The 13,424-nt window shown below is 46.2% G+C and overlaps 1 protein-coding gene across 2 annotated transcripts in view; it reads right to left on the bottom strand.

Moving 5' to 3' along the window:
• Positions 1-3,525: 3,525 nt before the first annotated feature.
• The window catches only part of NEURL1B (neuralized E3 ubiquitin protein ligase 1B), a 213,299-nt gene continuing 203,400 nt past the window's right edge, over positions 3,526-13,424 (bottom strand). For both annotated transcript variants that reach the window (XM_037907191.2, XM_007062352.4), the window contains exons 3-5: positions 11,849-12,556; positions 9,451-9,576; positions 3,526-8,494 (exon numbers count right to left, since the gene is read on the bottom strand). In XM_037907191.2, coding sequence (XP_037763119.1) covers positions 8,250-8,494; positions 9,451-9,576; positions 11,849-12,556 — 1,079 coding nt within the window. In that variant the 3' untranslated portion in view covers positions 3,526-8,249. The remainder of the gene's footprint in view (positions 8,495-9,450; positions 9,577-11,848; positions 12,557-13,424) is intronic.

Raw genomic sequence — 13,424 nt, 5'->3', positions numbered from 1 at the left:
ACCAGCCCCAGCATTTTTAGTCTAGTTATCCTTCCTCTGAGCTTTTTAGCCTTCCTTCATCGTCTTCCTCCTAAACTCTCATAGGGGGCTTGGAGTAGGGCTTGCTGGGCACAGTGTTTCAAAGATAAGGCTGGCGGGGACCTATGACCACATGTACGGAAGGGCACAGGCAAAGGGGCTGGCACAACACACCCACTAGCCTATGAATTGGAGTCCAGGACACAACTGCTTTTGCACATCAGCTTGCAGTCATACTACCACCCTAGAAAGCGGGGAGGGACAATGCAACACTAGTGGTTTTTGGAGTTGTTATACAAAGGGCCCAGACAATCTCACGCAGCTGTGCTGGCCCTAGAGCTAGCCCATGAGAGTACACGTCAGGTCTTGGGAAGATGCTAGACAGCTCAGAGTATGGCCCTGCTTTGGCATGAGTAGCTTTAGCTCAACTCCTCTGCTACCTCAGGCTAGACGTAGACAGTACACCCAAGCTGTATGTCTCACCAGAGTTATGAATGAATTCCTCTACACTTGGCTTAACCACCCCCTAAGGTTACTCAACTGCTCGTGGGACCCAACAGACCACAGATTAAAACATAAACAGTTTACAAATCAGCCTGCTGCGTTAAATAAAAAGCAGGAAAATTTGCAATAAGAAGCCTGTCTGGGTCGGCTCAGCTCTCGGGGGAGGGGCATGACACCAGAGCACTAGGCGGGTTTGGGACGCAGTGGAGGCTGTGGGGGGATGAACCCAGGGGGGATTCAGGATTGCTCAAGGAGCTGCACCATGGGACTGAAGGCAACACTTGGTGATGAGGTGTCAGGCCCAGCAAAGGTGGATGTTGCGCCTTCCCTGTCTTCAGCGGCCGAATTGTCATGTGCTTGTGAGCGAGCAGCAGCCTTGCAAGGCTATGGGGCTGGGAGAAGTTGTTAGCTAAGGCGTGGGGACATAGTATAGCAGAGACAACTGGAGCATAGGGGTTTTGGTCTGCCTTTCGGTGACTTTGTTTCACCCACCCCTCACCTCCCACCCACAGTGGATTGGCCAGTTTTCTGGTGCCAGACAGCCATTTGAATGCCCCGCCTGCTCTAACTGATTTGGTGCTAGCTGCGCTAACCACAGGTGCTCAGCAGCTCCTACAGGAACAAGCTGGTTTGGTGCATAAAATGCTCAGAGGGTTTTCATGGGTGACCTAGTAAGTAATACAAGCACATTTTTTCCTGTGCACTAAGTGCTAACGTCTAAGGGCTTTAGGTGCCATAACCGTGGCAGCTCCAAAAGTACCAAGTTTCTGCTGGTCAAGTCCCCTAGATTTCTGCCAGGGCACATGGTGGCCTCAGCTGGCTTTGCACAAGTTGCTCAGTGCCCTAGCTTCTGCCTGAGCCTCTCAGATGGGGTTGTCCCCCCGCCCCAAATCTTGCCAGCAGTGCTTGATGCAGGAGGCATGCGCTGAGGATGCCTAAAAGACAGCTGGGGTGAGCAGCTCAGGAATGGTTGGGTCAGGGTAGGTGGTGTGCATACACCCATTCCAGTCTACCTCATAGCCCTGAGGGCAAAACCCTCTGCTGGGATATGGGAGAGCCCTAGGTTTGAGCCCTGCTCTGCCTGATTTGGAGCAAGCTCTTGAAGCCAGGTCTCCACCTGCCAGGAGAGTGCACTATGCAGTGAAGGTTGCTGGGAATGGGTCTGGCTCTCATGTTGATGAGGTTCCCCTTTGTTTAATTAATTAGACATCACAGGTGAGACCCCTCACCATGAGCTTCTCACTTTGGAACCTCCTGGGTCCCAGCTCTTTCATGTAAGGCCCACTCCTGTAGACATGCTTGTCTCAAACTACGCGGTCCCTGCCTATCTCATAGACACTTACTTTGCAGGTGTGGGACAGGCCACTGGGGTTTTGGCTTCAATGACGGCTCTGAGCTGAGGGGATGCCAGCACTTAGGTGGCTTTGCCCCTGCCTACTGGCGGAAACATAGGCACCTGCAGGGCTAGGCGGCCACTGAGACCTGGTTTTGAGGTTGACAGTGACCCCTAAATACCTTTGTGGATCTAGTACTAGGAGCTTGGCTAGGCTCTGTCGCACACACCAATCCAGAATGGCTTGAGGCAGATGTGAACAGTAGGCTCCATCTCGCTCATGCCCAAGCTCTGCCCTCCTGAAGGAGGACTGATGATAAAAGGGCAGTAGCAGGTCTGGGGTATGGCTAAAGACATGTTCCAGTCATGCTGGAGGAGAGTGAGGTGCAACAACTGCATGAGAGGGGGAGGGGTTCGGTGCAAAGGGGGCAGAAAGCTTGGTGGGAGGGGAAGAGGCGCCATGGCTCTCTGTTTTACTGTCTTGGGGCTTGTCTGCTCTAAGTTAATGCCTGTGCCTCCAAGGATTGTGTCATTCTCCTTCCTGCCCATCTTGGAGCTGCCCTGGCTCCAGTAACTTGCTGTAGCCTTGTGGCAGCTGGGGATTTCAGCTGGAGCACCCCAGCCACGCTTCTACCGACCTCAGCACACCCTTTTTGCTGGGGACAACTGCAGGAGAAGCAGAGCACACATAATCAACTCTGCTCTCAGTGGGGAAGGCCCCTGCGCTGGGAGTATTCCCTTGCATCCCCTTTCCAGCCCGGCCTCCCCTTGTTCATGTTGAAGTCAATGGCAAAACTCCCATTGACTTCAATGAGTGAGCTCAGGTCCTAGTCCTTTTTTGGGTGAAGAATAGACCGGCCCAAGGAAACCCCTAGGTAAATGTGTATCTTAAAGTGCAGCCCTTGGTGGGGGTGGCGGGTGGAATGGACCACAAGCTCCTTTACTCAGTCTGCTCTCCCCCGTGTGTTCCAGTGCAGAGCCAGATTCCTTCCCAGTGCTGCAAATTCCCCAATGTATTTGGACGCAAGAGTGGAGCTACAGCCCTTCTGAGCTGGGCTGCGTGGTGAACGCTTGAAGCCTCTCCTTATGTAACGTACGCTGGATCCGCTTTAGAACACAGAACTGTCCTCCAAGCCTGGTGTACACCTTGAAGGTAGGTAGCTGGCTGTCACTACCACACTTAGTAACTGTGGTGTGCCAAGAAGCTCTTCACCCTTCCATGGAAGTCAGAGGTGGGAGAACTATTTGCTCGCTTGGTCTGGCCCACGCAGGCTGGTTCTGCTGTATGCACTGTCTAGTTGTAGATACTCTGCAGTTGAAGCACCTCCCTGTCATTTATTATTAGTTTTTCATTTTTAAATGTTGTTGAACCCACTCTTGGGTCACAGCCTTATGACCAAATTAGACCTCTGCATGCATATGTCGGGGTCTTACTCTTAATGGGAACCATGTGGCTGCAGCTGAAACAAGACCATGGTCCCATATGTCTCCTGTGTGTGTATATACACAATAGAGAAGACAAGAGTCTCAGCTAGTGTAAATAAGTATGGGTTTTTTTACTTCAATGGAGCAGCGCCACTTTATATAAGCTGGAGAGGTGGCCCTGCCTCTTGACCAAAACAGCAGTTAAAAAAATAAATGGTGAGTTAAACATTCTTAAAAGCCGGGGAGAACTTGTACAAGACAGTGTTTTATTTGTTTCTTAATCAGGTAAAATTATATTAATGTAAAACAGGTAAACAGACAAAAATAAAACACACAGCACAGAACACTATGCTATAGAATATAGACATGGAGAAGTGCAAACCCCTCCCCCGTGCCCCTTTCCCCCCGCCCCCAACAATCTGCTTTAAAAGTAACGATACAAGATTAACTGTTTTAGAAATTGGGAAAATAAAAATGCTGCTTTTTTTTAACCAAGGTGGGAGGGGGGAATCCATAGAAACAATTTTCACTCCAATATCAAAAAAGCAGGATTTTCAGTGAACACAAAATTCTATAAAATTACCATTGATCCATGTTAATTTTTTTCAAATTTTTTACAGTTGCTTTAAAAAGGATAAAAAGTGCACAGACACCCTTATAAGGCACAAACAGATCTTCTGTACAAATCATATCAGACTAAAAAATATATATAGCAATACAAGTACAAACAATTAAATTCCTATGAGGCCATCTTTTTCCTGGGAATCTTAGAGGCCTCTTGGGATCTCCTTTGGAAAATCCTCAACCAACTGGAATAGGTAGGAATACACGTCCACTAATGCTCATTTCACAATCCACGGCACAGCCACACTCTGGACATTAAACTAGCTTAATTACCCTGAATGAACGAGCCTCTAAGTCTTTGCTGGATGCTGCCCTTTTGGAAATCGGTTTGCAGCTGCTATTCTGGGAATTTAAACTGTGCAACATTTTCTCTTCCCAGCTCTGTCCCCTGCATTGACCCATCATCTGAAAAAGATGTATGCCAAAAACACTGCTGGTGGCAGGGGCCACGGCAGTAGGATAGACACTGGGATTAGTGAATTAAGGAATAGGTTTGGGAGAGCCACTTGAGAACAGCAAAGCAGGGAATGCTCAGTTGTGTTTTGCACCATTTTGCCAAATTATAACACGCAACAGAGGTGGCTGGGTTAGCAGCCCTAGGCTACATCTTGGTTCTATCATACTGAGCCAAAGCACTATGACAAACATAATACACGCAGTTTTTAAAGTCAGTGGGGCCAGATCTTCAGCTGGTGTAAACTGTCATCGTGCCATTGACTTAATGGAGCCATGACAGTTTACACCAACTAAAGATCTGGCCCAAATTTATGCAAGTCTCCGTCTCTCCCTCGTCCTGTTTCTGTTGAGGCTGTGATTTTTAAACAGGGATCAGGCCCTCCCTGAATCTAGTTGCTGAAAGGGCAGATTCCCAAGGAATTCCATCGAGTTTGATTTACAGCCATCCCGTGTTCTGTGCGCATAAGCAGCATGCTATTTCCCTCTTTTCTCAAGAGCAGCAGTGATGGGGCTTGGAATCTGGGATTCTGCAACTGGAGACCAGTTGAACCAGACACGCCAAGGTCTGGTAAGTATCCTCTTTCCTACCACTAACCCACAATCAGAGAGAGCAGCTCCCAGGGACAATGTCCTGGCCCTAACTGTTGGACTGTGAAGGGGGTATTCTACCACTGGGCTTAAGACATCAAAATGGTGACTTGCAATCTCCCATTAAGATCTTCCAAATCCAGAGACCTCAGAATCCACCCCAACTAATGGTATTCAGTGCTCCTAAGGTGGAGTCTAATGCATTTGGCCTATCTTTGGCCAGAAACTTTTCTATCTCACATCTGCTGAACTAGTGCTCATTAGCATACCGAGAGAGTAGAATACTAAATCCAAAGCCAAACCTTTTTTTTTTTTTCCCTACTGTGGGGTTCAAGGATTCATTTGTGCTGCAAAACACAGAAAATCCATGCTCAACTGCTGATACAAGAACTTGGAAGCCTCTACAAGAGGCAATGCAATTGCTGTCCTCGGTTGCAAAGTTTAATGTGATGTGCCAAGGGAGCGGCAGGACTTCAGCTGTTGTAGGTTGTCATTAGCTCAGTCCCTCCAAAGCTATGATGGTTTACACCAGGTCTAGATCTGCTCCTGTCTTTAAGCTGAAGTTTTGCAGTTGGTTGATAGTTTATGGGGTGCCGTTTGTTATGTTTATTAAGCAGCATGGTGAGACCCCAAGTAGCCAGCAACCACCTAATGAATCCCCTTTAGAAATCTCAAATCAGGTCAGCCAGGGTGCTAGTTTAGAAATGCAGTGCATGAGATCTGAGCTAAGGCTGCACCTGCTACTCTAATATTCTTCAAGAAAAGAGTTTTCCTCTTCCTCCTGTTTAGGTACTTCAACAGCTGCACATCAGGAAAAAACCCAAAGGGGAAGGAGGACACTTAGATTATGGTTACCTGTTACATAATGAGAAATGCTTCAAACGGATCAATCTCCATTTGAGCTCTTTTATTCCACCACCAGCTTCCAAAGCATGAGCTGGGCAGATCAAAGCAAGTTTCCTGATGCCACTCAACTGTGAAGTGCTACAGTTAAAGCATCCAGGTCAAGAACAGCCAAAGACTGAGAACAACAAAGTGAAGGCGGAATGAAACCAGGCCAGAGGGCCCAGGGCCAGAGGAGGAGACCCAAAGAAATAAACAACCTCAAATGGCTTCTCATGGTTCAGCAACTCTAGCCCTGTGGTGCATGTGACTGTTCTGTTTTCATTTCTAGACTGATAAATGCACCTCTCCTGAGAAAGCAGCTGTTACACAACAGGGCTGTCAAGGATCACTATGCTGGGATCAAACATGCCTCATTCCCATCTCGGCCATCATGACCGCGTCCTCATCACTTCCGTGTGGACATGACCTTGGCTGCTACTAGCACAGAGCTGAGTAAAAAAGTCACCCCCCGGCTTTTTCTATGATCTGACTAAGAGAAAGCAGAGGTGGGCATACTGATGTGTCCATTCTGGGGTACAAAAGACAGAGCCAACACAAAGTCAGTAGAGCTACACCTACCTCACCTCACCTCACTTCATTGTAGTAGCAGGTTTTACATCCCAGGCAGACTTCTGTAGTTTATAGCTGTCTAAAATAAAAACTGAAATCCATTTACCTTTTAAATCTCAGCATGTAATAATAGCCTTCAGTCCGGTTTTCAGGAGGTAATGCCAAGTGAGATGCTTGTTAATTTCAATTAGATGCCCTGAATTGCTCACTAAAATAACAGGATTTCCTGCCAGGTCAGAGACAGCCTAGCCCGTTGCATGCTTTGTGGATAAAACCTTGAGCAGAGAACAACACGAATTAAATTGTACTTTTACACAACACTTTTTAAGGACAAAAGGGAAACTTTCTGGAACTTCAAAATACTGAATGTTGCACTGTCAGCCTCTCTGGTGAGAGTACAGCCTTGCTGCCACTGCTCACAGATGCCTGGGTACAATAGCTTACAGCCTCCACTGCATTTAGTGACTTCAGCTCCATGAGGTTTCTGTAAGACATTTTGCTACCAGTGGGGAAAGATGTAAGTACCATGCTAAGGTATAGGCTGCAAAGAAGGGGTTAAAAGGGACTTAAAGTCACAAATGACTTTGCGTGCTTAGCAGCTGTTAGATGACCCATGAAGATACTGTTTTATAGGGAAGAGCAATGCAATCTATTTTATATAAAACATTTTACAGTTACAGGAATATTATAGCTTTCTCTCCCTCTTTTCAAACTGCGTTAGCTGCATACACTAGCTACCTGCTCATTTCCTTTCCTTTAGGCTTAGATAATGTAGCTTGGTGTGTCTCTCTCTCTCGTGATCGAAGGCCAGGTGGTAACAGACTATTGTGAAAATAACTCCAGTAAATACATTTAAAGGCCTATTAACTAAATTACTACAGTTGCTTTGACTGTATAAGGATCTAAAATAGATTGTATTAGTTTCTCCCCTTGCTAGTACCAAGGTCTGGCCTCGTACTGCTATATTGAGTCTTAGAAAGTTGGATGCTTTGCTCCTAATATGCACTTAGTCCTCCTTCCTGCACTCCCCTCCCAATTCCTTTAAGAAGGTGAATGCAAAAGGTGCTTTACATATACACAAGCTCAGGGTTTTGCGTTCCCACTGCAAGAGCTAGTGACAATACAGACACCTCAGACTGCTTTGGGCACTCATTATCCTGGTACAGCTGTCGACACTACAGAGTTCAGGTCTTGGGGTAAGTAAATGGGGACCTGATTTCTCAACTACTTCGTTCTGAAGTGTAATTCGTAGCCTACACCTATATTCAGTCCCTGATTTGGGATTTAATATTTTTATTCTTTTTATGATATAAAAAAGCATTCAGTTCCACCTTTAGCTACTATCCTAGGGCTGATTCTGACTCTGTTCCATCACATGGTGCTGTCTGGACAAGCACTATCCCCAGCAAGTACAGTGGCAGTTTAAGTTTTCTCTCCCTGGGTGTGAAAGCAGGAGCTCCTGACCCAGGAGACACCACAAAGATTAATAAACTCCCTCCCCACACCAGCACACCTTTCCAGAAAAAAAAAAAAAAAAGGCATTGCACAAGAAATTTCTCTTTTGCAGTTGGCATGGGTCCACACCAGCAATTTGCTGGCTGGCTTCATAGAGCAGCATCTTTTTGAAGCCTTGCCTACTTGGAAGCCTGAGCTTCAGGCCCCATTCAGACCAGAGAGCTCCTCAGCTCAGTTATATCCCTGATTTGTTCTACCAGTCAAATATGGAAATACAGACAGTGAGCCACTGGGTAACGACCGACCAGCATGATAACCCATAAGCAGGGATGGAAAGGCATGGTTACTGCTAGCAGAGTTCTTTCCTCCCACGCCCTGAGGGAGGGCGAGGTCAAGGGCGGTATATTTTAATAACATCTTTGATGACTCGTCGGCAGATTGGGCAGCAGGCATTGAGTTGCTTCTTCAGCTTAAGACCACAGGTGTTGCACAGGCACATGTGTCCGCAGGTGTAGATCACAGTGTCCACTTCACTGTCGAAGCAGACAGTGCATTCCCCGTTCTTGCTGCTCGAGGCCTCTGGAGGGGGAAAGACAGGAGAGACGGGGGGACTCAGAGGGGAACTTGGAGCAGTCACTGCAAAGGAGAGGGCGGGAGAAAGGGAAATGTTACTCAACAGCAAGAATAGATCAAATCAGAGGGTTTGATAGTTATACTGTATTATTAGCCAAACACCCACTTTAATCATTTTTCCTAGGTATTTCCCTCAACCTCCATCCTTAAATCCTATTGTATGAGCCCTGTATTACGTGTTCAGATAAGAGATTCTGGTTTACACATCTGGTTACAAGCACATGGTGCGTGTCCATTCACAGCCTGCCATGAATTTTAAACAGCTGCATGTTTACCTTGCCCTTAAGAGCGAAGCATCACATTCACAGGATTGTATATCTGGGTTGGTGCACAGCACCCTGGGTCTTTCAGAAGGCCCTACTCTCTCAAAGGAATGTGGCTAAGAGTCAACTCTCATGCCTCGATGAGAGGTATTGTCATGGTGGCATTTCTGGCTGGGAATGCAGCACTGTACTTCGAGCTACAAGTATTTGCCAGTTATATTACAGGGTGAGAAATTCTTGGGAATCTGCCTGAGCTTAAGACAATAGCACTTTGCGCAGTGTTTTCAAGGTGGAAAGTGCTAGCCACACAGCGACTGATCCTCACCCTGGGAGGTGGACAAGAAGTATTTCTGTACATAGCAGAGAAAACCAGAAGAATTTAAATGGTTTTTGGGGCCACAGAGAACATACTGGAGATCTGGGATCAGAACTTCCTGGCTCCCAGTTCCACTGAACTGCACTGTCCTGAAAATACATGTTCCTGCTATTTTGTACATGGTCTCAGAATCTTGCCCTTATCCCTTTATTACCCTCTAGGCTGTCACACATTAGCACTAATGCGTATACACCAGTGAGCAACAATTCTAACTAAGGTAGACAAGACAACCTGCTGGGTTTTTCTTGTTTGTTTCCTGACCAGGACAATGACCATGTGCCTTCCAAGCTGCAGGGGCGCACCGCAAAGGCCTCCCTTACCTAGTGATGACTCTGAAGCAGATGAGGACCTATTCACGCTGAAGGTCATATCTGAGTCACTGTCATACTGTGAGCCTCCAGGGGATCCTGAGGGAGAGGTAGTCCCAGGACTGGACTGGACAGTGCCTGCAAGTACAACCGAATTCAGTCAGTTACAGGTGGAATGGACCTCCCAAGCATCATCAGTGCTAAATAACTCGACCAGCAGCATCTCTGCTTCGCTATGCGGTAGATCATGCTTTGTAAAGAAATAAACTCAGTTTCCGAGTTCAGGGTTATTACTTAGCAATTCTAATTTTATTTGTTTAAAAGATGAACCTCTGTCTTGGACTAGAGTGTGCTGGACATGCTGCTGAGGACAGTGCTTGTTCCCAGTTCATTCAGCCTGTCTGCTACCCTCCTGATCTGACTGGGAACACCTGTCTGAGACAGGAGGCTGCGATTATCTCCCTATTTACTTTAAGATGAACATCTTTTCAAGCAAAGACAACTAAGCAGCCAGTGGCTGGTTGCCTGAAATCTACCTATTTTTGCAAAGGCAACCAGCCTCATCAACTTGGGAGTTGAGAGGAAAATATTTAAAGCTACATCCAACACAGGCTAAGCAAAAGTTTAAAGAGCTATAGCTATGAGACCTGTAAATGGAAGGTGCTTTAGGATAATAATCAAAGTGCCGTCCAATACATGGAGCGACTGGGATGTGTTATTTCCACTTAATTTTAAAATAATTAGTCTGCTTAGGGCAACAAGGGATATTGCTGTTCAGCTAGGAACATTTTGCATCGTGTCAATGGAAGAAAAGTTTGAGAATTCTCCATCAGATACTGTAGAGAACTGAAATTAACCATGTCCTGATAATGACTCACTTGAGGTCCTGTGCAACTGACTATTCTGTGCTTCTAAGTGGAGTATTTACAGGCCAAATTCTGTGCTCACAGATCATTCCCAGTGAAGCTACCAGAAGTTGCGTGCACATATATATCTGATGGTGAAACTGAGCACTTGGGTTACTAAAAATGCATATAACATTTTTTACAACGGTAATATTTACTTAGAGACAAGGCTTGATTCTCTTTACATACAAGCTGGTGTAAATCAGAAATAACAAACGAAGTCATGGTGACGTTTTAGGGTATGTCTACACTGCCCTATTAGCCTGAGTGATTGACACCTAGTTCTGTGTGGCTCACACTCAGGTTCGCCTAGCCATAATTTGAGCATCCTCACTCAAAGCCTTACCCCGTTACTGTGTCCAAACTATTTCTTCACTGGCTCGTGTCTTTTTAGGGGCATATCTCAGGGTGCTTTGTCCTGAGATGCTCTAAGATTCTTTCCCAGTCAACTCTGTCAATTGCAGAAGAACCTGTCTGTCTCACAAAGGGAACGGTGGGAAGGGTCTCTTGGAGGACTATCAGCACTCTTGCCTGAATCTTTACTGCAAAGTGGGTGGGTTCCAGCCCAAACTAAAGTACAGCTTGGGCTTTAACCCACCCCACAGCCTTGCAAGCAAGCAGGGTTCAAAACATAAACAAACACATGCTTCAAGATTTTATGTCTGGATGGTGGGGGTGGGCAAAAACACACGTGGGAGCACAGGCTAAGACTACAGTGTAGACATACCCTTAGAGGCACCTGCTCTAGCTAGAGAATAATAAGCTGCAGTCATTTTTTTCTGCCTCATGCATCCAAACTGAAACTGCCGCTTAAAGTTCCGGCCGAAGAATTGCCGTTGATTGCCCAGGGCACATAGAAGAAATAGCAGCGCTCAATGTGCAGAGGAAAGAGTAAGTTTGCAGTGCTGACAGAGAGCCTCAATTTAACTGAGCGAATTGCTTCTAGATGGAGCAGAAAGATGTGACCTCCAAAGCACTCTTTCCTTTTTAAAGAGCACGGATGTATTCTATAGCAATGGTCTAAAGTGTGACGTCTGATAATGAGTTACTGCAGCGGTTGGGGAGACACCATCTAACAGTGTGATGTACATTAAAACCACTGTTGATTTATAAAACTCATCTGTGCCAATGAGTTCAGAGTTTAATACCCACTGGCAGGACTAGTGGGTTCATAAAGATTCTCTTGTGAAAAGTATTAAAATACAAAAGAGCAGAGCATTAGCCCATGCAACACCATAAGTCTCATCCAATGGCCTTACATGTGAAGGATATACCTGTGTTATTTCTTTCCGTTTATAAACACAAGAACCCATCTTATTACATGCTTGAGAGCGCTGACCACCCTCACTAGGGACCAGATCGTGAGCTGCTTATTCAGTGGTAGCCACCTCCTCACAGGAGCATTGCTATCGAAGCCAATGTCACCAGTGATTGTGAAAGGCTCACAATCTGGTGAAATTTCACAAGACACATGTCCCTTCACATTACTTTTAGGCTGCACTTACCTAATATTTTGAGCTGGTTGATTACACCATGGATTGTGAAAAACACCCAGAGAGATTGTGAGGTGTCCACGCACATAAGCATCCCTCGGCTGACTCCATTCATCCCATGGTGCACTTCTCCGTTTGGCAAGACCATGAAGCTGAGGATGTCGCCGCTGCTGAAGACTGGGAATGCTCGGTAAACCACCCAGTACTCCTTGCGGTCCAAGAGAAAGTCCGGATCTGCTGGGAGCTCAGTTGTCCGTAAAGTACCTGGATCACAAGAAGTGATGCCAAACGAAAGGGCCCCATGATATGGCAACCCTAGGAGTCCTATTTCCACAAAGAGGCTTTCACCAATGTGCAAAGGCCGGTCAGAAAACACCAAGGTCCTATTGCTTTCTTGCCAATTGGTGCACGCCACCATGCGGTCCTGAGAAAAGGTAACATCAGGCCCGCGGGTGGGGTGGAAACGCAGATCTGTATCCAGAAAGGCAGGCACACCCTGGGCACGCTGCCGCCTGTTTGGGCAACAGGGGATTATGTGGTTATCCACTGAAAGCCCCGGCACCCGACTCAAATTTAGGTTAGCAATTTTGGCCACCACTTGGTTGTTCTCCAGTTCGTTGTTATTGAAGTTGGCGGAATCGTGACTGCTCTGAGGAAGGCAAGTGCTCAATCGTGCACTACTGAGGTGGGCGGAGGTCATGGTCTCTGCAAACATGCTATCTGTGAGACAATTATGAGAACAAGCTGCATTAGATTCAAGTATTTCCCCCACACACTCCCCCTCCCCTACAGGTCAGCTATATTTAGCTCTCCTGCAGGCCTCTGCTCACTGACCATCAGTGAGAAAGTGAATGGTGTTCAGCCACTGATTTTTGATGGAGTACGTTAGAGAAACTTATCTGCAACCACCACCAATGATGGAAATCAGATGTCAGCTGCATGGCTGCATCCCTGGGTTATCTCAAGAGTAGCAAGTGCTATAAACCTTATTAATTGAAGTGGAAAGTGCTTACACTGGTAAAAACAGGGTGACACAGTGAAAAGACAGGCAGCTGCGATAAGGGGGGGTATAAAGGCTTGAAACCACTCCATAAAATATAATTCTCCAGTTCTACCTGCTTTAATGAGAAATGTCCCAATCCCCCGCGCCTCCTGCATCCCAAACTTCCCTCCTCCCCACCCCGTATTCACATAAGGGTGATGGGAAAGGTCATGCAAGCATAATACATTAATTTTACAGTCCATTTCATAACTATGAAAAATACATGTGAACGCAGACAAATTACCCCCCAAAAAGTTTTTTTTTTTAAAAAAAAGAAATGTGTTTGCTTTAACAAAGAGGTCACTGTGCTTTGAAACACATGAGCAAATCACAGGCTCTGTCAGAGGACCACTTCCCATTTGCTACAGTCTTATCAAGAGACTGACTATAACAGATGTTTATGATCCAGAAACATTAAGACCAAGATCACGTTCAAAGTTGATATTGTGCGTTGATTCCTGTCAAGGGCTGGTCATGAAAGCTATAGCTAATATATATACTTTAAAAGGGAGGGAATTATTTTGATTTTTAAAAAGTCCTCTTACA

This window comes from Chelonia mydas, chromosome 8, assembly GCF_015237465.2.
Source record: "Chelonia mydas isolate rCheMyd1 chromosome 8, rCheMyd1.pri.v2, whole genome shotgun sequence".
In the NCBI taxonomy this organism is placed as follows: Eukaryota; Metazoa; Chordata; order Testudines; family Cheloniidae; genus Chelonia; species Chelonia mydas.
This window is presented reverse-complemented; position numbering and strand designations above follow the sequence as displayed.